Source organism: Hyperoodon ampullatus (assembly GCF_949752795.1).
Source record: "Hyperoodon ampullatus genome assembly, chromosome: 9".
Taxonomy (NCBI): Eukaryota; Metazoa; Chordata; class Mammalia; order Artiodactyla; family Ziphiidae; genus Hyperoodon; species Hyperoodon ampullatus.
Window position 1 is genome coordinate 37,081,955 of NC_136922.1, and position 24,866 is coordinate 37,106,820.

The following is a 24,866-nucleotide window of genomic DNA, read 5'->3' on the forward strand; positions in this document are numbered from 1 at the left end:
CTTCATTTTACAGGTGAGGACTGGAAACATCAATTCTTTAAACAGATACTTAGTGTCTGAATAAGGATGAGAACATCGGTCACCTAACTTCCTAGTTAGTGTACTTTCCAATATACCACTGTAATATTCACTGTGTCCCCTTATTCCTTTCCCTCTTTTTCTTGATTGTTGCATGGAAGTAAAAGGAGTCATCAGACTCCTTAGGAAAATCGGAGGTGGAAATGGTGGCTTTGGTTGAAAGCAAAAAGTTACTTAACATTGCTCTCTTCACATTTTTCCTTCTCTGATGTGGGAGTCATCAAAATCAAAGCAGACCAGTGGGAAGTTCTCTGCCTCCTAACCCCAGAGAGAACAGATCCATTCACAGATCTGCCAGGTTGCTACAGCACCAATGCCTCTGTTCTATGTGGAAGGTGGCTCTAGGGCTGCCTCTAGATGGATAGATGAGGCGGGCCCACTGGAAAGAGTGAGCAGATGGACTCTTGAACAACCTTGGGCTATTCTTTGGCCAGGCACTTATCAGTTATTAAGGCTGGTACTCAACGATTTACAGAACCTGCAGTGGTGTCTTCTCCTAATTGCTGAGATCCCATTTTGCACCCTAGTGCCAAACAGTCCCCCTGAGACTACTGAGTAAAACAACAGGAACAGTCCCAATAACCAGCACAGTGCTTAATAAAATGCAGCTCTTAAAGTAGATGACCTTCTAGGAACCGACCCAAGTAGCCTGACACTCCTCTGTGTTCTTTAGGCCCTTCATGAGCCTCTCAGTTACTGAAATTAGCTACATTTAATAAACGTTTCCCTCTGCTGGCTACTTGGAAAATAAAGTGATTTTAGGAACTCTTATGTGTGCCTTATTTAGGTGATTACGCTAAAACAGGAAGGAAATATTGTGCATAAGGACAGTGCTGTGGGGAAAAGTCTTTGAAAGAAATAAAAACATCTGAGGAAACTGTTTATATCCAGAAAACTGCAAATAAATGAACAGAGCTGGCAACACATTTTGAATTTGAGATAAGTGATTGTAAATGAGATGACTGGATTTTATACAGTGCTCAAATATGTGCTATGAAACCCAGATCAGACAGACTTGCTAAAATACCTACACTGCTACAGTTAAGTAATGGCTGGCCAAATAAATTAAATCTTGAGTGCACTGCTAAATTAAGTCCGGTCTCTCTAGGCTTACCTTTGTCTTTTCATCTCGACCTCTATCTATGCTTTTATCTTTCTATTTTGTCTTACTTTAAAATATATATCATAGTATTATCAAAGATAAATTTCCGTAGTATTGTTCAAAAATAAATATTTTCTCTTATACTGTAGTAAATTTCCTTACTTTATGAAGAAAACCTGCTTCTGAAAAGATAATCAGTCACAATGGATGTGGTATAAACACAATCATCACTAGAAAAGTACCCTCCGTTTTTTTTTATTAAAAAATTTTTTTTTAATTTAATTTTATTTATCTTTTTATACAGCAGGTTCTTTTCTTTTTAACATCTTTATTGGAGTATAATTGCTTTACAATGGTGTGTTAGTTTCTGCTTTATAACAAAGTGAATCAGTTATACATATGTTCCCATATCTCTTCCCTCTTGCATCTCCCTCCCTCCCACCCTCCCTATCCGATCCCTCTAGGTGGTCACAAAGCACAGAGCTGATCTGCCTGTGCTATGCAACTGCTTCCCACTAGCTATCTATTTTACGTTTGGTAGTGTATATATGTCCATGCCACTCTCTCACTTTGTCACAGCTTATTACCCTTCCCACTCCCATATCCTCAAGTCCATTCTCTAGTAAGTCTGTGTCTTTATTCCTGACTTACCCATAGGTTCTTCATGACCATTTTTTGTTTTTGTTTTTGTTTTCTTAGATTCCATATATATGTGTTAGCATACGGTATTTGTTTTTCTCTTTCTGACTTACTTCACTCTGTATGACAGACTCTAGGTCCATCCACCTCACTACAAATAACTCAATTTCATTTCTTTTTATGGCTGAGTAATATTCCATTGTATATATGTGCCACATCTTCTTTATCCATTCATCCGATGATGGACACTTAGGTTGCTTCCATCTCCTGGCTATTGTAAATAGAGCTTCAATGAACATTTTGGTACATGTCTCTTTTTGAATTATGGTTTTTTCACGGTATATGCCCAGTAGTGGGATTGCTGGGTCGTATGGTAGTTTTATTTGTAGTTTTTTAAGGAACCTCCATACGGTTCTCCATAGTGGCTGTATCAATTTACATTCCCACCAGCAGGGCAAGAGTGTTCCCTTTTCTCCACACCCTCTCCAGCATTTATTGTTTCTAGATTTTTTGATGATGGACATTCTGACCAATGTGAGATATCTCATTGTAGTTTTGATTTGCATTTCTCTAATAATTAATGATGTTGAGCATTCTTTCATGTGTTTGTTGGCAATCTGTATATCTTCTTTGGAAAAATGTCAATTTAGGTCTTCTGCCCATTTTTGGATTGGGTTGTTTGTTTTTTTGTTATTGAGTTGCATGAGCTGCTTGTAATTTTGGAGATTAATCCCTTTTCAGTTGCTTTATTTGCAAATACTTTCTCCCATTCTGAGGGTTGTCTTTTGGTCTTGTTTATGGTTTCCTTTGCTATGCAAAAGCTTGTAAGGTTCATTAGGTCCCATTTGTTTATTTTTGTTTTTATTTCCATTTCTCTAGGAGGTGGATCAAAAAGGATCTTGCTGTGATTGATGTCATGGAGTGTTCTGCCTATGTTTTCCTCTAAGAGTTTGATAGTGTCTGGCCTTACATTTAGGTATTTAATCCATTTTGAGCTTATTTTTGTGTATGGTGTTAGGGAGTGTTCTAATCTCATACTTTTACATGTACCTGTCCAGTTTTCCCAGCACCACTTATTGAAGAGGCTGTCTTTTCTCCACTGTATATTCTTGCCTCCTTTATCAAAGATAAGGTGACCATATGTCCGTGGGTTTATCTCTGGGCTTTCTATCCTGTTCCATTGATCTATGTTTCTGTTTTTGTACCAGTATCATACTGTCTTGATTAGTGTAGCTTTGTAGTGTAGTCTGAAGTCAGGGAGCCTGATTCCTCCAGCTCCAGTTTTTGTTCTCAAGATTGCTTTGGTTATTCGGGGTCTTTTGTGTTTCCATACAAATTGTGAAATTTTTTTGTTCTAATTCTGTGAAAATGCCAGTGGTAGTTTGATAGGGATTGCACTGAATATGTAGATTGCGTTGGGTAGTAGAGTCATTTTCACAATGTTGATTCTTCCAATCCAAGAACATGGTATATCTCTCCAACTATTTGTATCATCTTTAATTTCCTTCATCAGTGTCTTATAATTTTCTGCATACAGGTCTTTTGTCTCCTTAGGTAGGTTTATTCCTAGATATTTTATTCTTTTTGATGCAGTGTTAAATGGGAGCGTTTTCTTAATTTCACTTTCAGATTTTTCATCAATAGTGTATAGGAATGCCAGAGATTTCTGTGCATTAATTTTGTATCCTTCTACTTTATCAAATTCATTGATTAGCTCTAGTAGTTTTCTGGTGGCATCTTTGGGATTCTCTATGTATAGTATCATGTCATCTGCAAACAGTGACAGCTTTACTTCTTCTTTTCCGATTTGGATTCCTTTTATTTCTTTTTCTTTTCTAATTGCTGTGGCTAAAACTTCCAAAACTCTGTTGAATAAGAGTTGTGAGAGTGGACATCCTTGTCTTGCTCCTGATCTTAGTAAATGGTTTCAGTTTTTCACCACTGAGGACGATGTTGGCTGTGGGTTTGTCATATATGGCCTTTATTATATTGAGGAAAGTTCCCTCTATGCCTACTTTCTGCAGGGTTTTTATCATAAATGGGTGTTGAATTTTGTCGAAAGTTTTCTCTGCATCTACTGAGATGATCATATGGTTTTTCTCCTTCAATTTGTTAGTATGATGTATCACGTTGATTGACTTGCGTACATTGAAGAATCCTTGCATTCCTGGAATAAACCCCACTTGATCATGGTGTATGATCCTTTTAATGTATTGCTAGATTCTCTTTGCTCTTATTTTGTTGAGGATTTTTGCATCTATATTCATCAGTGATATTGGTCTCTAATTTTCTTTTTTTGTAGTATCTTTGTCTGGTTTTGGTATCAGGGTGATGGTGGCCTCGTAGAATGAGTTTGGGAGTGTTCCTCCCTCTGCTGTATTTTGGAAGAGTTTGAGAAGGATGAGTGTTAACTCTTCTCTAAATGTTTGATAGAATTCACCTGTGAAGCCATCTGGTCCTGGACTTTTGTTTGTTGGAAGATTTTTCATCACAGTTTCAATTTCAGTGCTTGTGATTGGTCTGTTCATATTTTCTGTTTCATTCTGGTTCAGTCTTGGAAGGTTAGATCTTTCTAAGAATTTATCCATTTCTTCCAGGTTGTCCATTTTATTGGCATAGAGTTGCTTGTAGTAGTCTCTTAGGATGCTTTGTATTTCTGTGGTGTCTGTTGTAACTTCTCCTTTTTCATTTCTAATTTTACTGATTTGAGTCCTCTCCCTCTTTTTCTTGATGAGTCTGGCTAATGATTTATCAATTTTGTTTATCTTCTCAAAGAACCAGCTTTTAGTTTTATTGATCTTTGCTATTGTTTTCTTTGTTTCTGTTGCATTTATTTCTGCTCTGATCTTTATGATTTCTTTCCTCTGGTAACTTTGGGTTTTGTTTCTTTTTCTTTCTCTATTTCCTTTAGCTGTAAGGTTAGATTGTTTATTTGAGATTCTTCTTGCTTCTTCAGGTAGGATCGTATTGCTATAAACTTCCCTCTTAGAACTACTTTTGCTGCATCCCATAGGTTTTGGATTGTCGTGTTTTCATTGTCATTTGTCTCTAGGTATTTTTTGATTTTCTCTTTGATTTCTTCAGTGAACCTCTTGGTTATTTAGTAACATATTGTTTAGCCTCCATGTGTTTGTGTTTTTTACGTTTTTTTCCCCGTAATTCATTTCTAATCTCACAACATGGTAGTCAGAAAAGATGCTTGATATGCTTTCAATTTTCTTAAATTACTGAGGCTTGATTTGTGACCCAAGATGTGATCTATCCTGGAGAATGCTCTGTGCACACTTGAGAAGAAAGTGTAATCTGCTGGTTTTGGCTGGAATGTCCTATAAATATGAATTAAATCTATCTGGTCTATTGGGTCATTTAAAGCTTGTGTTTCCTTATTAATTTTCTGTTTGGATGATCTGTGCATTTGTGTAAGTGAGGTGCTAAAGTCCCCCACTATTATTGTGTTACTGTCAATTTCCTCTTCTATACTGGTTAGCAGTTGCCTTAGATAATGAGGTGCTCCTATGTTGGGTGCATATATATTTATAATTGTTATATCTTCTTCTTGGATTGATTCCTTAATCATTATGTATTGTCCTTCTTGTCTCTTGTAACATTCTTTATTTTAAAGTCTATTTTATCTGATATGAGTATTGCTACTCCAGCTTTCTTTTGATTTCCAGTTGCATGGAATATCTTTTTCCATCCTCTCACTTTCAGTCTGGATGTGTCCCTAGGTCTGAAGTGGGTCTCTTGTAGACAGCGTATATATGGGTCTTGTTTTTGTATCCATTCAGCATGCCTGTGTCTTCTGGTTGGAGCAGTTAATCCATTCACGTTTAAGGTAATTATCGATATGTATGTTCCTATTACCATTTTCTTAATTCTTTTGGGTTTGTTTTTGTAGGTCCTTTTCTTCTCTTGTGTTTCCCACTTAGAAAAGTTCCTTTAGCATTTGTTGTAGAGCTGGTTTGGTGGTGCTGAATTCTCTTAGCTTTTGCTTGTCGGTAAAGCTTTTGATTTCTCCTTCGAATCTGAATGAGATCCTGGCTGGGTAGAGTAATCTTGCTTGTAAGTTCTTCCCTTTCATCACTTTAAATATGTCATGCCATTCCCTTCTGGCTTGTAGAGTTTCTGCTGAGAAATCAGCTGTTAATCTTATGGGAGTTCCCTTGTATGTTATTTGTCGTTTTTCCCTTGCTGCTTTCTATAATTTTTCTTTGTCTTTAATTTTTGCCAATTTGATTACTATGTGTCTCAGTGTGTTTCTCCTTGGATTTTTCCTGTATGGGACTCTTTGTGCTTCCTGGACTTGGGTGGCTATTTCCTTTCCCATATTAGGGAAGTTTTCAACTATAATCCCTTCAAATATTTTCTCTGGTCCTTTCTCTCTCTCTTCTCCTTCTGGGACCCCTATAATGCGAGTGTTGGTGTGTTTAATGTTTTTCCAGAGATCTCTTAGGCTCTCTTCATTTCTTTTCATTCTTTTTTCTTTATTCTGTTCCACAGCAGTGAATTCCACCATTCTGTCTTCCAGGTCCCTTATCCGTTCTTCTGCCTCAGTTATTCGGCTATTGATTCCTTCTAGTGCATTTTTCATTTCAGTTATTGTATTTTTCATCTCTGTTTGTTTGTTCTTTAATTCTTCTAGGTCTTTGTTAAACAGTTCTTGCATCTTCTCGATCTTTTCCTCCATTGTTTTTCCGAAGTCCTGGATCATCTTCACTATCATTATTCTGAATTCTTTTTCTGGAAGGTTGCCTATCTCCACTTCATTTAGTTATTTTTCTGGGGTTTTATCTTGTTCCTTCATCTGGTACATAGCCCTCTGCCTTTTCATCTTGTCTATCTTTCTGTGAATGTGGTTTTTGTTCCATAGGCTGCAGGACTGTAGTTCTTCTTGCTTCTGCTGTCTGCCCTCTGGTGAATGAGGCTATCTAAGAGGCTTGTGCAAGTTTCCTGATGGGAAGAACTGGTGGTGGGTAGAGCTGGCTGTTGCTCTGGTGGGCAGAGCTCAGTAAAACTTTAACCCGCTTGTCTGCTGATGGGTGGGGCTGTGTTCCCTCCCTGTTGGTTTTTGGCCTGAGGCGACCCAACACTGGAGCCTACCCGGGCTCTTTAGTGGGGCTAATGGTGGACTCTGGGAGCACTCACGCCAAGGAGTACTTCCCAGAACTTCTGCTGCCAGTGCTCTTATCCTCACAGTGAGCCACGCCCACCGCTGCCCCACCCCCTGCAGGAGACCCTCCAACACTAGCAGGTAGGTCTGATTCAGTCTCCTATGGGGTCACAGCTCCTTCCCCTGGGTCCTGATGCACACACTACTTTGTGTGCCCTCCAAGAGTGGAGTCTCTGTTTCCCCCAGTCCTGTAGAAGTCCTGCAATCAAGTTCCGCTAGCCTTCAAAGTCTGATTCTCTAGGAATTCCTCCTCCCATTGCCAGACCCCCAGGTTTGGAAGCCTGACGTCGGGCTCAGAACCTTCACCCCAGTGGGTGGACTTCTGTGGTATAAGTGTTCGCCAGTCTGTGAGTCACCCACCCAGCAGTTATGGGATTTGATTTTATTGTGATTGCGCCACTTCTACCATCTCATTGTGGCTTCTCCTTTGTCTTTCGATGTGGGGTATCTTTTTTGCTGAGTTCCAGCATCTTCCTGTTGATGACTGTTCAGCAGTTAGTTGTGATTCTGGTGCTTTCACAAGAGGGAGTGAGAGCACATCCTTCTACTCCACCACCTTTAACCAATCTCCAGTTTTTTTATTTTTGGCTGCGTTGGGTCTTCATTGCTGTGCGTGGGCTTTCTCTAGTTGGGGCCAGTGGGGGCTACTGTTCCTTGCTGTGCGCAGGCTTCTCATTGTGGTGGCTTCTCTTGTTGCAGAGAACGGGCTGTAGGCATGCGGACTTAAGTAGTTGCTGCACGCGGGCTCTAGATTGCAGGCTCAATAGTTGTGGTGCACTGGCTTAGTTACTCCGTGGCATGTGGTATCTTCCTGGACCAGGGCTCGAACCGTGTCCCCTGCATTGGCAGGTGGATTCTTAACCACTGTGCCACCAGGGAAGTCCCTTCCCTCAGTTTTATTCCTTGTTTTTATCTTAAGCAACATGAAGAGTCTTTTTTTTTTTGCACATAAAAATCTTTTAGGTGTTTATGGAAATTCTTACTAAATGAAGAAGTTTGCTGTTTGTCCCAGGTATCACTGGCCTGTACTACCTATATGAGCTTGTCTAGCTAGACTGACTCCTTGTTATGTAGGTGTCTAGGAGATTTGTTCCACCAACAGATGTGATCCCCCAAAATCTACAGACTCATGCATTTTGTTAACAATTGCTAATTATTGCTTTTTTCAAATGTAAATTAGTTTGAAGTATTTAAAAGCCATATAGTTATATTTTGTTATCAAGACACAGATCCAGAATTGTTCAATTCCAACAAGCGTAGTTTTCTATGAATGTATTAAACTTGTAATCCAAAGCACTTTCAAGGCACATGAAAATTTTAACAGTATATAATTCTGGCTAAGATTTGTTGAGGGCCTACTAAATGTTAGTTTTTAGGGTGAAAATGGGCTGTTTTTATTTAATCTTCACAAACCTATGAAATAGTCCCATTTGCAGAAGAGAAAATTGAGTGTCACTAAGGTAAAATAAGTTATCCAACGTCACACAATTAGAAAAGTGTCACAACCAAGTGTCGATCCTAGAGAGGTACACTTCAGAGCCTGCTTTTTTGAACCACTATCTCATACTGCCTGCTAGTCTGGTTATTGTTTCTTTTCTTTCTTTTTTTTAATAGCAACAAACATGGTTCAACTTGGATGCTTATGAAAATATCTTGAATATACACCCATTTACCATACTTTTCAAGTAAAAGAAAAAAAATAGATTGACTTTGCAGAATTAAAATACATTTTTAAATGATGTCATTTGATTTTTTTAAGAGAAAAAGCATCCAATAAATGAAAGTCAATAAATATCTTTTGAGTCTGGACAGTGAGTGAGGAGATGTTTTAGGCCTGGGGATAAAGAGCCTCAAATTGCATACTTTTGGCAAATAGCAATTAGGGCAAGCAGTAGAGGATGATGGGGGGGCACGGGGGGGAGCCATGTGGTTAGGGAAGAACTCTCTGAGAGGATAATATCTGAGCTGAGAAAACAGCCAGGGAACACTGAAGGAGAGAGGGTTGCAGACAAAAGGAATATGCTATACACAGACCTGACAGGAGTCTGGCCAGTTTGAGAGGTGGAAAGATTTGCAAGTCTGGAGCATAATGAACAAAGGGGAGGACCAAGGAGAATAGGGTCACACAGAGAGAGGAAAGAGGTCATGTATGGTAGGAAGTGAAAATTATATTGTAGTTGCAGGAAAATAATATTAAGCATAGGGATGACCTGCAATAGATGGTCAATGATTTGGTAAAATAATTTCTGAAGCAGACAGCTCCTCCAGTTACAGACACATTCTATCAAGGCAGAGAAAAGAGGAAAACAGTAGGGAATGAAGACCTTACCTATACATTTGTATCGTTATATATGACTCCACCTAAATCATTCCTGAATAAAGGCTGAACATTAGAGAAATATGCAGTAGTTGAAGCAGAGATTTACAAACTGATGTTCCTAACCCTAGGCATTTCTCTTTCGCTTCCAACGTGAAAATAAACATCAAATTATTTTATGCAGGTGACTCATTTAGATTGAAAAATTCTACACATTAAAAATCTGAAGAAATGATAGGAAGAGATAAATAAGAGCTTACAATCTGGTTAGATCCATACAATTTCTTATGGAACAAGCTGGTACTAAGATTTAGAGGTAGGTTGGGGAGGGGATGAAGAAACTTCTTTAAAATAAGTATGGCATTTTAAAAACAACTTGGAAGAAAAGTCTCTATCTCTATCTCATCATCTATCTATCATCATCATCTCTATCTCATCACATTTCATATTGTTTGATTGAAAATACATCAAATTCTGGGGGCTTCCCTGGTGGCGAAGTGGTTAAGAATCCACCTGCCAATGCAGGACACACGCATTTGAGCCCTGGTCTGGGAAGATCCCACATGCCGTGGAGCAACTAAGCCCGTGCGCCACAACTACTGAGCCTGTGCTCTAGAGCTCATGAGCCACAACTACGGAGCCCGCGTGCTACAACTACTGAAGCCTGCATGCCACAACTACTGAAGCCCGCACACCTAGAGCCCGTGTTCCGCAACAAAAGAAGACACCGCAACGAGAAGCCCATGCACTGCAAGGAAGAGGAGCCCCCACTTGCCGCAAGTAGAGATAGCATGCACACAGCAACAAAGACCGAACGCAGCCAAAAATAAATAAATAAAATAAATAAATATATTTAAAAAATAAAGAAAAGAAAATATATCAACTTCTGAGATCAGGAGAAATCTTCTTTCTTTTTTTTTTTTAACCACTTCTTTTTTATTGAAATATAGTTGACATACAACGTTATGTTAATTTCAGGTGTACTACATAATGATTTGACATTTGCATACATTACAAAATGACCAGGATAAATCTAGTAACCATCCGTCCCCATACAAAGTTATTACAATATAATTAATCATATTTCTTATGATTACATGAGAATCATAAGATTCTTGCATTCTGTGTATTACGTCCCCATGACTTATTTATTATAGAACTGGAGGCTTGTACCTCTTAATCCCCTTCACTATTTCACCCACATTCCCATCCCTGCCCTTCTGGCAACCACCTCTTTGTTCTCTGTATCTATGACTCTGTTTTCATTTTGTTTTGTTTGTTTGTTTTGTTTTTTAGATTCCATATATAAGTGAGATCATATAGTATTTGTCTTTCTCTATCTGACTTCTTTCACTTAGCATAACACTCTCTAGGTCCGTCTATATTGTCGCAAATGGAAAAATTATTGATACTTTTTCTATGACTAAAGTATTTCATTATACATATACCCCACATCTTCTTTATCCACTCGTCTATCATCGAATGCTTGGGCTGCTTCCATATCTTTGCTATTGTAAATAATGCTGCAATGAACATTGAGTGCATATATCTTTTCAAATTAATTTTTTTGTTTTTTTTCAGGCAAATACAATACATATAAGTGATATCGCTAGGTCACATGGCAGTTCTATTGTTAATTTTTTGAGGAACCTCCACACTGTTTTCCATAGTGGCTGCACCAGTTGACAATCCCACCAACAATGTTTGAAAGTTCCCTTTTCTCCACATCCTCACCAACACTTGTTATTTGTTTAGGAGAAAGCTGATTTCTAAAGTACTCTTTCTACCAAGGGACCTGGTAGAGTTCATTGTACTCTACTGAGTAACAATTATGTTATTTAGGTGAAGAGATAAGGGGAAGTCCACGGAAGTGACTGAGGGAAATACTGGGCAGAGGAGGCTCATTAACTGTAATGCTCCGGAATCATGAGAATTTGTGTTAAGACAGTTGCCACAATTCCTGGTGACTTATCTGTGGCCATGAGCCCCAGTGTCACCTGGGACAAGTCTGGAGGTTCTGTTGAAAAAGATTCAGGGAGAAAACAGATATGTGGGACTCCAGCCATCTCCCTATAAAAAGCAACAATAGCTACCTATTTCAGATATTTTAAAATATCTTTAAATATTTAAATATGTTAAACATTTTAAAATAACTAAATATTTAGAATATATTTTCATCTAAGAATGCAAAGTTGTTTTGCCTTAGAATTCTGAACCCAGCTTACTTGTATGAAAACAATATCCCCAAATTTAATGGGTACAATATCACTGATATCTTCTCATATTTACAGTATCGTATATTACAAAGCATCTTTTCAAGTTCATTACCTCATTTGATTCTCATAATAGCCCCATGCTTAGCCAAAACAAATATAATTTGTACTATTTCTGTTTGAGAGACAAGAATATTAAGTCACAGAAAAGTGAGTTGGTTGCCAATGAGACTCAAAATACAGATCAACTAATTCCAAGTCCTGTGTCCTTTCTTTATATAACTAGCCCCGTGGTTCTCAAAGTGTGATCCCTAGACCAGGAGTATCAGCACTCACCTGGGAACTTGTTAGAAAATGCATATTGCAGGTCCTACTCCAGACATAATGAATCAGAAATTTTAACAGTGGGGCCCAGCACACCTAACAAGTCCCCCAGGTGACGCTGATGCCTGTGAGTTCGGAAACCGTGGTACTAGATGGTAGTGATTCTCCAGCCCATGAGAGCAGTGTGAGGAAAACTTCCTGTAAGAGGAAAGTACACATTCATTCCCCATAATTTCCATGATAACTTCATCAGCCTCATATGTGCTGGTAGATGATTATCAGTCATGTAGCTGTGGCCCAGACCCTTATACTACTGTCTCCGACCTATGACATTACTTAATAAATCGTTTGACTACCTGACTCTTCATTGTATTGATTTCATTTGATAAAATGAGTTGGAAACCAGTTTTACTTAGTGTGATCATCACGATAAAGGGTCAGAGCCCATGGTCATATAGATTTCAGGCCAAGGAAAAACAAATTTTTGTCTGAATTAAAAGCAAACCCATTAAGAGAATCCACTATCTGAAATTTCTCCTTGATAATACTTTTGGTTGTTTTATATTATATTATTATTTTAATTTTTACTTTCTCAAGACTCTATTCAATCATTGTAAGTCTGTAAAGCAAATATAAAATGCAAATCTAAGCTATAATTTTAGTATGGCCTTTGGCTGGGATTTTTAAAACAACATCTCAAAAAGTAAAATACTACATATTTCATTTAATCTAAGGTGTCATCAATTACAGCACAAAATAATTGTGACTGTGTTTTTACAAACCACTATGTAAATTAAAAAAAAAAAAATTGCCCATCCAACAATTAAATGCCATCAAATGTAAGAGGTAGTCCGATTCAGACATGTTAAAGTATGAAAAAGTATCAATGAAATATAGCATGTATTTTACTGTACAGTTGCAGCTGTCATCCTCCTTCAGGATGTATGTATTTATTTTCAAAAGCAATGTTGACCTGGCCCCAGTTATGGTACAGTTACAGTAATTTTGCTCTTCAAAGTTAAGCAGTAGTCATCGTAGCCTAAGGATTGTTTCATGACATCAGTAACTAAGCACTGCAGATGGAAAATATTCTTCTATAATTTGGTATCTGAGCTGTCATGTGGTATAAGGAAACAGGCAATTGAGTGAGAAAATGAAGGCAGGGTAACAGTAAAACATGGAGCACTCACTGAATAAATCTTTTCGTTGTCATTTAAAAATAAAATCATTCCCAAATCTAAGATTTGTAATTTTTTACATGCTGACATTTTCCCTTCTTAATTAACTATGCTGCTTCTTTATACTGACTGTTAGTTACATATAAGGAAGCCATGTTGCATAAGACATTTCTGAATATAAATGTCGTGTAAATCCACTTCCCCCTGTCTTTGCAGGGGGCAATGTACTTGCTTAAGAGCACAACAAAGAGATGTACTGGTATGCAGAAATTTTGAGCCAAAGACAAAATGAGTCCCTAACTAGATCTTGCACAGAAAGCTTCATGAAAAACAGTGCACACAGTCTGCAAAATGGTTAAGTTCCCATATGTTAAAAGAGCTCTGGTTACTTTTTTGACTTGGAGAATTTTATTTAAATAAGAACATTTTTGTTGTGAAAATTTCCTTTTATTTTTTCTGTATTTTCTCAATTTGGAATAAGCTTCTACAGTAATTAAAAACTCTACTTACTTATCTGGGATATTTTTAATAACCCATTGAGCCAAGTGGAAAATATGCTGAGCTGGAAGTTAAAAGACATGAGATCAAGTTGTGGTTTTGTTATTCCTCAGCTCTGTGAGCAAGTCACTTAATTTTTCTGTCACTTTTTTTTAAATTTGGAAGTTACGTGACTGTTAAATCCATGATTGCAGGGTACAAAAAAAAAGAGTGCTTCATATATATTATCTCATTTAATCATAAAAATGAAATGAGAAAATGCAGGGAAGTACTGTGTACAGTGCCTAGCACAGAGTAAACACTCAACGATTTCCAGTAGGTATTATTACTGTACCATCAATAAAAACAACACTGCCAGAATGAAATTAATGTTCCCTTTCCAGGTAAGAAAACAATCTTCAAGATGTTGAAATGACATTCCTGTGGTCTAAGGGCCCAGGCCAGGATTATGACTTGTCTACTGGATGACCAGCCTGTGCTTTCAACCTCAGAGCCATGGTGCCCTCCATAGTCATTCAAAGCATAGCCATTCAGATGGGCTTTGAATAGCCCATCTTTTCGATTTAAATTTAATTCCCAAAGTACTGCATAAAAACACCTTAAAATTATGATATTTTATCTATCACATGATTTCTAGCACATTCTTTTTTCCTTAAAGTTTGGATGAGACTTGAAGAATTTTAGTACCCAATAGCCTCTCTGCCAATTTTAACTTGAAAGGAAGGGGTGTATATACAAAGTGTAAAATGGTAAAGAGAAGAGGAAAGAGCAGATTTGTGGGTGTATGTGGTTGTGAGACAAGGGACATGGACTGCAGTTTGAGGAATAGTTATGGAAGGTAGAAGGCATTCTTTCCTTCTTCAGCTGCCTCCCTCCATGTTTGTAAGTGCTTCATACTGAAAAAGAGACAGAAGCCCAAACTGACTAGAAAAGTCAGGTAAGGTAACACCCAGGCAACAGGAGACTTGTGAAGGGATGTTCACTTCCACACTATTCACAATAGTGAGAACCTGGAAACAACGTAAAGGTCCATTGATAGGAGGATAGATAATGTACACTATGGTGTCTGTCCATAATGGCCCAGTACAGAGAAATTAAAAGGATATATAAACATTCATGAGCATATGTCAAAACAAAGATATTAAAAGTGAAAAAAAGCAACTTCCTTAAACTATATGTACAGAATAACATAAATACTTACCTTTCGCTATATATGGTAAATTAAAAACCATACTCACTAAAATAATACTGTAGAGTGTGTGTTTGCATGCAAGTGTGTGTGTGTGTGTGTGTGTGTGTGTGTATGTACTGGAAAGTACACAAATTATGACAGTGGCTATGAGGGGAATGGGAATAAGACTTAGAGACTGTGATTCGGTGATTAAAGGGAAGTCCTCACTCATCTGCAATTTTTATTTATTTTATAAACAAAAGATTTGGAGTAAACATAATAAAAATATTTAGCTGCTGCCAATTCTGAATAGTGGAAGTAATAAAGTTGTTATATAATTCTCTGTATTATACATCTTTTATATCACCCCAAATAAAAAAAATTTAGAATGGATGCATGATTTTAGAAAAAATTTCTGATTTCCCAAATTACACTAGTTTATTCTCTCTAAAATGATGACATAGCAATGTGCAAATCCTTGATATGATGTTTATAATGTCCGTGTGACTCCCAGTTATGAGACATGAAGATTAGCTTGCCCTGCAACACATATCTGAAGTTTGTTTTACAGATAAGAAATCTTTGGAAAAACTGAGCACTCATTTTTTTATTGTCTACTTCAAAGTTCAGTGATATATAACAAAATAATTATGCCAGGCATAATGGGAGAAGCAAATCAGCAAGTAGAAAGAGATAAACTATTCTCAGCTTCAAGGTAAAGATCGTGGGTATGTGTGTGCATGTGTATTTGAAGTGAAGCCTATGGATCCCTTCTCAGAATGTTTTAAAATGTGCACAATAAAGTACACAGAAAACAAAATAAACTACTATAGAAAGGAGCTACCAAAATATGGAGGAAAGCCATGGTGTAATACATCTAATTCTATATTACTGCATCAAAGAACTAATTGAGCAGCCGGTCTGACATATATCATCACTTCAAAGTAATGGTGAGAATAACTGATCATTGGAAATATCTACACAACAGTAAAGTGATATGAAAATAGCTGCCATTTCTATTGGTGACAAGGCTACCTATTTTACTGATAAAGCTATGGTTTGTTGCCTATATTTATAATGGGAGAAAATACATTCCTAAATTCATACAGCTAATAAGGGGCAGGATTAGTAAAAATAATGTAGTTTTTTCCCATCCAAGTTCATGAGCCCCATGAATTCTATCCATGGATTCCCAGGAGGCCTGCAGACTCAAATTTAAGAACGTCTGAGACAGAAATATGCCCACCATCCATTCTTCTACCTCTACTTCCAAACTATTGCTTAAATTTACGGCAGTTGGAAAATTAGATAATCAAGTATGCTAGTTATATATGTAAAGAATTAAGCAGAATCTCAGTAAGGGCAAGAAGGCATATCTATACATTTATAAGTGGACCTTCTGCATCAATTTTTGCATTTCAGAAGTTCTTCTGTTTGTTTTTTGATTCTTAACTGTGTTTCAGATAGTTCAGTTGCTAAAAATGCACCACTGGATAATTTCTTCTGCATCAGCATATTAATAATGTCAAGATCCAAGCACACCTCAATATACCAAGACAAACTGCACAGTTTTTAGGCAGGCAGTGCCTGAGTTATCCTCACTACAAAATAATGATGTCTCATTTCTTTAAAAAGCATTGTAATTTATTCCAATTGCCCCCAGACTAATTACAATGCGAGAATGCATGTGGATATGAAAATGTGTGACAAAGGTACTTCTCCTAACCTGACTTTTAACTGAATGGACATATACTTTTTTTTTTTTTTTTTTTTGCGGTACGCGGGCCTCTCACTGCCGTGGCCTCTCCCGTTGCGGAGCACAGGTTCCGGACGTGCAGGCTCAGCGGCCATGGCTCACCGGCCCAGCCGCTCCGCGGCATGTGGGATCCTCCCTGACCGGGGCACGAACCCGTCTCCCCTGCATCGGCAGGTGGACTCCCAACCACTGCGCCACCAGGGAAGCCCCTGGACATATACTTTTTATTCACCTAGAATCCTGAATAGCTTCCTAGGACCATTCTGACCATTTTGTTCAAATAAGAGTATAAAATTCTTCTTACATTTGCATTGTGTATTTTGTGTCCAAATACATCATCTAAAATCTCAGACTTCTGTTGAATGTTTAGAATTGTTGAAATGATATCCACAATAAAATTCAAAACTATTACCTCACAATGCTTAATCATTTATTCCTTATGTTGTAGGTATAATTATTATTTCCCTACTCTCCTACTTTTTTTTTGTCTTATTAAGAAACTTGATTACAAAATTAATTAGGAACAAAGTTGAGATTTAAACATAGATCTTCTGACCCCCCCCCCAAACGAGCTCTTCTGCACTCTCCCATATTTTTTCACACTTATTTCAGGTATATTATTTAAAGGAGTCACTCTCCCCATCCTGTTTTTCTGAGGAGAGATGAAATGAGTTTTCTCACCATCTAGATTCTAGCAGTTGTTAATACTCAGTGCTTCTGCCCAAGGCCCATTATTAAGGAAATCATTACTTCCCATTTAATATTTACATTACTTTCAAAAATATTTCTATTAAAGGAAATACTGAATAAGTGACCATTGTCAGAAACACAGGTTTATGTTCATTAAAATATTATAGGAGTTATAAATATGTAGTCTAAGACCTGGAAATAAGTAGCAGTGATAGAGGGATAGCAATACCAAAACCAAAAATAATCATGAACTCCCAATTCAAGTAGCATCAAATATACTGGAAAAAAGGGTCTGACTTAGCTAAGAAATCATGGGTTCATTTTACCTTTACTCATTAAAAAAAAATAATAAAGTTACTTAGACTATGTGCCAGGTGCTGGTCCAGCGTCTGAGGACACAGCACAGAAGTATATAACAGAGGTTAATCTGATGGTAGATGGATGGGAGGATACTTTGAACAATCAACCAGCATGATATTCCCCCAATTTCCACCCTAATATAAAAGAACAGAAGCAGTTCAAGTTTAAGGTTGATCTTTCATGAAGTGACATTTGGTAGGTGTCTTCCAGACACTTCTTTTCTCCACACCTGTTTGATGTGGCCTGAAATTCTATTATGAGAAGACAAAGCATTGTTGCCACAATTGCAGAAAAATAATAAAAGATTCAACTGCCAAACAGAACTAACACACTAGCTGGAATGTACTCATTTAAAAAAGTATCATCAGGTAATAAAACACACAGTGAATATGATCAAGTCCTTTACAGGTTTTGATAATGGGGAGAAAATTAGAGACCTCGGACAGCCATGGACATTTTAAGGTAAAAGTAGAATCATTAGTGAGGGAAGAACAAGTAAAAATGAAAATCTACTTATAGTTCTGGCTCAGTCTGCCTTCAACTCTATGGACAAATAAAATGTGTAGGCAGAGGACACTGTGAACCAGACCCTCCTGAATACGCACGAGAGAAGCACAAACATCCATCATTAGCAGATGAAGTAGATTAGAATAGCCTCATATGTTTAACGAACTTGTTTCCTGGCACTTATTTGTTGACTGGCTTAGCACTCAACTTCTTAGAGACTTATTTCTGGAGAATTAACCAATGAAGGAATTTTTGTCCTTCCCTAAGATTAACTCACAGCTAAGTACCAATTCATTTAGACAGGTATCTGCCCCACAATAGTGTATCTCCCTGACAGACATTCCACAAGGGAAAAAGGAATGAGAGGATCACTAAAAAGGCTGAAACATTCTATCAAGGAGAAGATGGTAATTCAAAACTCTAAGACATGTTATTTGATTTTTTCCCCGACTATTATCTATTCTTTGTTTGTCAAAATAACACTTGTGTATTGGTTGAGGGAAGTGGTTTCTATCTCAAGGACTATAAAACTACTCTCTGTTTATAAAAAGAGCATGTGTTTTTTTTTTTTTTTTAATCACACATGGCTATCATCTCACAGTGATTTTTGCATTATTCCAAAGAAAGGAAAGTTCTTACACGATAAAAGCAATTTGCACATAGGAGTTCACTACCTGAAGCCATGGAAAACAGAAAATATACAGATGTACTGAAAAGAAAGAAAAAATATGTTTTGTTGTAAAATGAATTTGAACTAAAGAAACTTTTTTTTTTTTTTTTGCGGTACACGGGCCTCTCACTGTTGTGGCCTCTCCCGTTGCGGAGCACAGGCTCCGGACGCGCAGGCTCAGCGGCCATGGCTCACGTGCCCAGCCGCTCCGCGGCATGTGGGATCCTCCCGGACCGGGGCACGAACCCGCGTCCCCTGCATCGACAGGCGGACCCTCAACCACTGTGCCACCAGGGAAGCCCAAGAAACTTTTTTTTTAATGGTGATAACACTGTTAAGCCAGGGGGTGCTGCAATATGGTGAATCAATTTTACTCAGTTTTACTGTTTGAAGATGGCACTTAGTTGTTATGCCAAACTTCTTAAACTGTAACCTGAAGACAATAAGATCCAAACAAGAGTATTTAAAAAGATAAGCTGATAACTTTAAGGTAAAGTTTGATGTAAGGTTTAGGGTAGGACACAAAGATACTCATTCCATTCAGCTTGGGCCTTAATCCTGGTGGTTAATTGAAAGAACAGCATAGATTTCAAACAATTAATTCAGCTAATTTATTTAAAACTTCAGCACAAACAAATCTGAATATTTGTATTCTACTCTCACAGCAAAGAATGTTCAATATGTGAAGAGATGAGAGGAGAAAAGAGGAAGAAAAATACTACTAGCCAAGAATCAACTGTAATTTTAAATTACCTCTATATGTGAGCTGAGACTTTTGTCAAAGTATCAACCAATACTTAAAAAAAAAAATCAGGGAATTAATTAGATATTTAAAAACAAAAACACTTTTATTTTGACTTATCTTTTCCTTTCAGGATTATCAAACAAAAGTTTTTTTAGAGGATTTATTCAATGTGCTAAGACAAAATTTTGGCATCTCTGACAAGACAGTATCCTCCAAACTACTCTCTAAAATCCTTAAACATTCTACTTCGGGCAAGGGTGGGTTTTGCAGGAATGGGAAAGACATGTGTTTCTTTAATTTCTACCTGCTTTTTACTTTAGGTTTTAGCCCATTTCTAGCCTCATTTTGGGACTCCCCTCAAATGGAGAATGACTTCTGGCATGGGACAGTGAAGGACAAATATTAATTGTCTGTCCAGACCAAAGCAATATAAATGCATTTGACAGGTGGTTAGAAAGGAAAAAAGGAGACCCAGGTGTGCACTATTTGGGGAATAACTATACAGTGGTCCAGTAATCCTAACCTCTACCCAGTTAGGATGGCAGCATCTGTAGAAAATATAGCTGGCAAACTGAGACCTGCATGAGATGATCTATACAAAAAGTTGCTCATACATGATGTCCTGCTGTTTTTCATTTAAGTAGCATGGGACTATTCGGTGTCTGTCACAGACTGCTTGTGGTTCAGGGTCTTGGGCACCAAAATGGCCTCTGTAGTGCGCACACAAGTTCTCTATTCTCATGCATTTTATGAAACGTGTTTCTTTGTGGAAAACATCCAGTTAAAGCTTATGCAATTTCATCTAACTACAAATTCAGGATAAGCACTTGGGTTTTAACCCCAAGTATTTCAGATGGTAAAATAAATTCATTTTCTCATTTATGAAATACGTGAACTGTTTTAGATAGCCTTTACCACAGCCTCTTTGGTTTCTAAGATTGCCTCTCCTCATTGTGTATCTTTTCCTTATTAAACAGTATATACTCAACAAAGGGTCAATTTTTAAAATTTGTATCTGTGTTTTTCTTAGGAAACAAGTCAGCTAGTAAGGAAGCAATGTTCTGTTGAATAGAAAAGACAAAGAAGAGAAGAAATAGATGAGGGGTGGTGGGGGGACTGGAGAAATTATAGATAAACTTATCCTGGGATAGAAAACAACGAAGAGCATCCCGCCAAATGATAAAGGAAACACAACATAAAGAAGGTCTTGGTGCGCTGTATTAAAGCTAACAAGAGGTAGAAACTTCCAAGATGACATTTGAGATTTGAATTTGAATTTGACTTGGCAAAACATGAACAAATAAACAAGCAAACAAAAAGATTAGTTCCTTCCAGCTAGTTCAGACTTGTTACAACTTTTCCCCTTGGCAGGGAGAAAGACCCAAATATAGACATTCCTCCCTCTGAGGGAGATTCTTGGATTTAATGGCAAAGGACACCTTTTCTAGATTTCCATCTTTGCACCATGTGTTTTCTATTGTTTGGGTTTTTCTCAATTTAGGGTACAAGCATTTTTTTCCCCTTTATTTAGACTAAACTATTCACCAGTCTTGACCCAAATGAGGTTTATCTGCAGTGAAAAGACTGACTTCCATGTGAGGGAGATTCCACAAAGAAAAAGGTTAATAAAGATATGTGATGTGAACAAACACCTGTCTATTCAATTTTACCAAAATTGTGAATTATGCTTTGTTTGTGTTTGTAGAGCTGCCTCTTTCAATATATTTTCAATAGACAATAAGGCACCAAGAATGCTGAGTAAATAACAGATGTTAAAAATAGCTACTACCTAACAATGTTACTGGAAGAATTAAAGTGCAGAAAACTCTGTCACATGTAAAGCCAATTTAAAACAAAGGCTGGCATAATACTGGTTCTTTGGTTCTTTTCAAATTAATAAAACACATTTGCTCCAAACACATCTCTCTCACTTAAAACTATTTGGGTTGTTTTCAGTTTGTTTCTTTTCAACCCCCACTAAAATACACAATAGTGGATACTATTCTTGGTGTAATTTTGCTTTTTTCCTTCATCTTTTTAAAAAAATATATATCCAGAGTGCCAGCATACATCTGCAATGTGTGGACTATACACATGCCTTGTTTTCATACTTGGAGAGCACGGAAATTCTTCTTAAAGAAAGACTCTTTATACCAGATTCCATTAGGTCATGTTATTCAAATACAATATGACACAAAATTCATTTGTTCATTTGGTGTCTAGCTGCTAAGGGATACAGCCAAAAAGTTAACCTTTGCAGAACAACAGAATACCAGTAGAGATCCTGATCACTGCCCATAGGCATGTACAGAACCTCTGAGCAAGGGGAACTACACTTTTGTATTAAAACCTAGAAGAGCATAGCATTATTGGGAAACAGCTATTTCTACGCCATATACAATGAAATAAATTCAGTGACTTCCATTCTACTTGCAAAAGCCCAGTAGCTTTTCTAGACCTCTCAAGTCATGTAACATATTTTAAACAGAAGCCCTATCACTTCTGCCTTTATTTTTATTTTTTTTTTTTGCGGTAGGCGGGCCTCTCACTGTTGTGGCCTCTCCCCTTGCAGAGCACAGGCTCCGGAGCACAGGCTCAGTGGCCATGGCTCACGGGCCTAGTCGCTCTGCGGCATGTGGGATCTTCCCAGACCGGGGCACGAACCCGTGTCCCCTGCATCGGCAGGCGGACTCTCAACCACTGCGCCACCAGGGAAGCCCCACTTCTGCCTTTAAATAGCAAAACACAACTTCTGAAAAACCAAAGGTTCTGAAATGTCCCGTCAAGCCCACCAAAGGCAATGACTTAACTTTGTTTTTCTTAAAGGCCAATTTCTACAGAGGAATGAATCTGACAAAGCAGTAAACACCATCTAAAATCATTTTTGAAAGTCTCACCTAAGTTACTATTCACATGTAAAAAATGCTATTACTTACATTTTGCTGTCACTTTGTAGCCCCCCAGAGGAGGGGCGTGGCCTTCTAATGCATCAAATCCAGCAGAAACCAGGACCATGTCTGGATCAAACTCTTTGGCCACAGGCTTCACTACAGTCCTGCACGGTAAAAAGGCAACCAGTTACCCATGGGAATGGCAAATCCTTTAAAAATTGTGCAGTGAAAATGACTTGGTACAACCTCAAGAACATCCCAAGAATAAAGAAAAGGGGAAAAGAAAACACTGTTTGAATGGACCAAAAATTTATCATTTTCTTAATACTGAATCACTGTTATTTTAGCATCCCAATTCAGTCTTTTTTTCTCCAAATTAAAAAAAAATGCTTTGCAGGTACATTCTAAAGCCCATCATATTACATGAACATCTGTGGCTGTTTTATCCCACTGCCTATAAAAAACTGCTTCTTCCAAGGGAGTGACTAATGTTTTACAGAGGAAAGTCAAAGCTTTAGTGAAAACCCGGCTTGCTCCAGTTAGTGAGAACTTGGTGTAAATTTGAACAATAAATTTCTTTTGGGAAAAAGTTGCTTTTCCAACTTTTTTTAAGAAACATTTTAAAATGTTTGTCGTGGTAGGGGGTGACTCTTGCAAAGGAAAAACACGAAATTCCTTTAATAGAATCCAGATTATAATGTTAAGTGAGTCCAAGGTCAGAGACACCAGGAATGTGGCAGTCTCATCCCTGACAGCAGCCCCTGCTGGTCCCACTCAGACACTTCAGCACTTACCTCCTCAGCCTTCTCAGCCTTCCCTAACCCCTTCCTCCTCAGAGCTGGATTTGAGAGAGAATGACTAGTGGATGCTAGTGGGCTTTATAAAACCAAATGTTTTTTTGGTGCAGGCTTCAAGACCAGTGTGCCATCATTTAAATACAAAATTTCAAAGACTAATGAAATGGGAATAGTTCACACTACCGTGAATTTAAAAATTAGTAAGTTCTCTTTTGTGTGTTTGGGAGAAACAACTAGACCAAATATTAAAATAGCTATCCTTGAATGATGACATAATTAAGTTCTTCTAACTTTTGAATATTTGCAAATTTCCCAGATTTTTTACAATGACCACATATTAATTTTATACTTAAATCTTTTTGTATGTAAACAAGAAGTTGTTCACATTATAAAATAAAAAAATACTTATTTGAAACTTACCTAGAGATAAAAATGAATTAAATATCTTTCATAACTGTACTATTGTCATAAAAGTATAAAAGTTCAATCCTTCAAAATCATAAATGTACATGTAAGTGACTTCCACGGTAGCCTTGCCAACATTTAGAAAGCTACTTATACCTGAATTGGCCCATCTGTGAAAGTGAAAATTTAATTTTGTTTACCATGTACCACTTCATTATTTTACTCTTCAGTAAAATTAAGAATCTCTAATACAGCTACATTATCAGGAGAGATATTCAATACTTTTCCTTCCTAATAATACCAATAATTTTTTACAAAAGTGTCACATGTTATGAAGTCACTTCTTTTATATGTGTGAAATAGCCATGTTATGTATGTTGCTGGAATATTAGATATTGGAATAAATTGTCTCAAAGAATCAAGAGTGTTTTACCAAGGTACTCCATCTATTTAGCTTGATTAATCCTATGTACAATCTTAGAGAACAAACACTACTCTTAGGAAAATATGGAGGTAGATGATTAAGCAATGCTGTCCCTTCAGTCATATGCATTACAGTAACCATGCATTATAGTTTTCCATCTCCTTTCCCTCTCTTTGGAAGATTTCTTCCCCTACTCTTCTTTCTCCCCAGTCAATCTATACTTGTAAGATTAATTGAAGGATAAACATCCTTCAAGGCACAGCTCACTTACTACCTTCTCCATAAAGGCTTCTCTCTACATATGGATATAAAATATATATGTATATATTTTTGGAAGACAAAGATAGAACAGGAGACAAGGTCTGCCAACATAATTTTAGAATATGGGAAACTTACAGATGATCTATGGAGGGGAAAGCCGAAGCATAAGTGTAAATCTACAGAGAGGAAGCCACAAAAAGCAAGCTGACTTTTCTCTGTCTTCCTGGAGGAACAAACTGGCCAAAGAGAAAATAACTAGAGAGACTGACATTTCTGAGTCACTCAGATCAACAGTCAGGTTTTTTCCTCTATTTTCCTATAGTGAATTCACCAGTCAAAAAGGCCCCCTCAGTTATACAGAGCTCTCAGTTATCTTTTCAATGCCCCTTTCTCAAATATGATGGACTGTGTGAAGAAAGTTTCTAGCATGAAAGACAAGTAACATGCAAACAAATGAATAAATGAAAGGGAACTCTGCAAACAGGAGAAAATGCAGGGAAGAGACTATAATTACAGAAATTTGGATTATCCTCAAAGACATAAGATAGTACATCTATGAAATGAAAAGAGGGTGTTGTTAAGAAAAAGAAGAAACAGCAAACAAAATGTGTAATAGACTGTTTAGAAGATAAAGTTGACAAATTCTGTCAGAAAGTACAACACAAAACGG

General features: G+C 37.3%; 1 protein-coding gene across 4 annotated transcripts in view; it reads right to left on the reverse strand.

Annotated features, from left to right (window-relative positions):
- HDAC9 (histone deacetylase 9) overlaps positions 1-24,866 on the reverse strand; it is a gene marked incomplete at its 3' end in the record, with an annotated part of 568,944 nt that overhangs the window by 122,039 nt on the left and 422,039 nt on the right. For all 4 annotated transcript variants that reach the window (XM_079710903.1, XM_079710910.1, XM_079710909.1 and 1 more), the window contains one exon: positions 22,355-22,473. In XM_079710903.1, the coding sequence (XP_079567029.1) occupies positions 22,355-22,473 (119 nt within the window). The remainder of the gene's footprint in view (positions 1-22,354; positions 22,474-24,866) is intronic.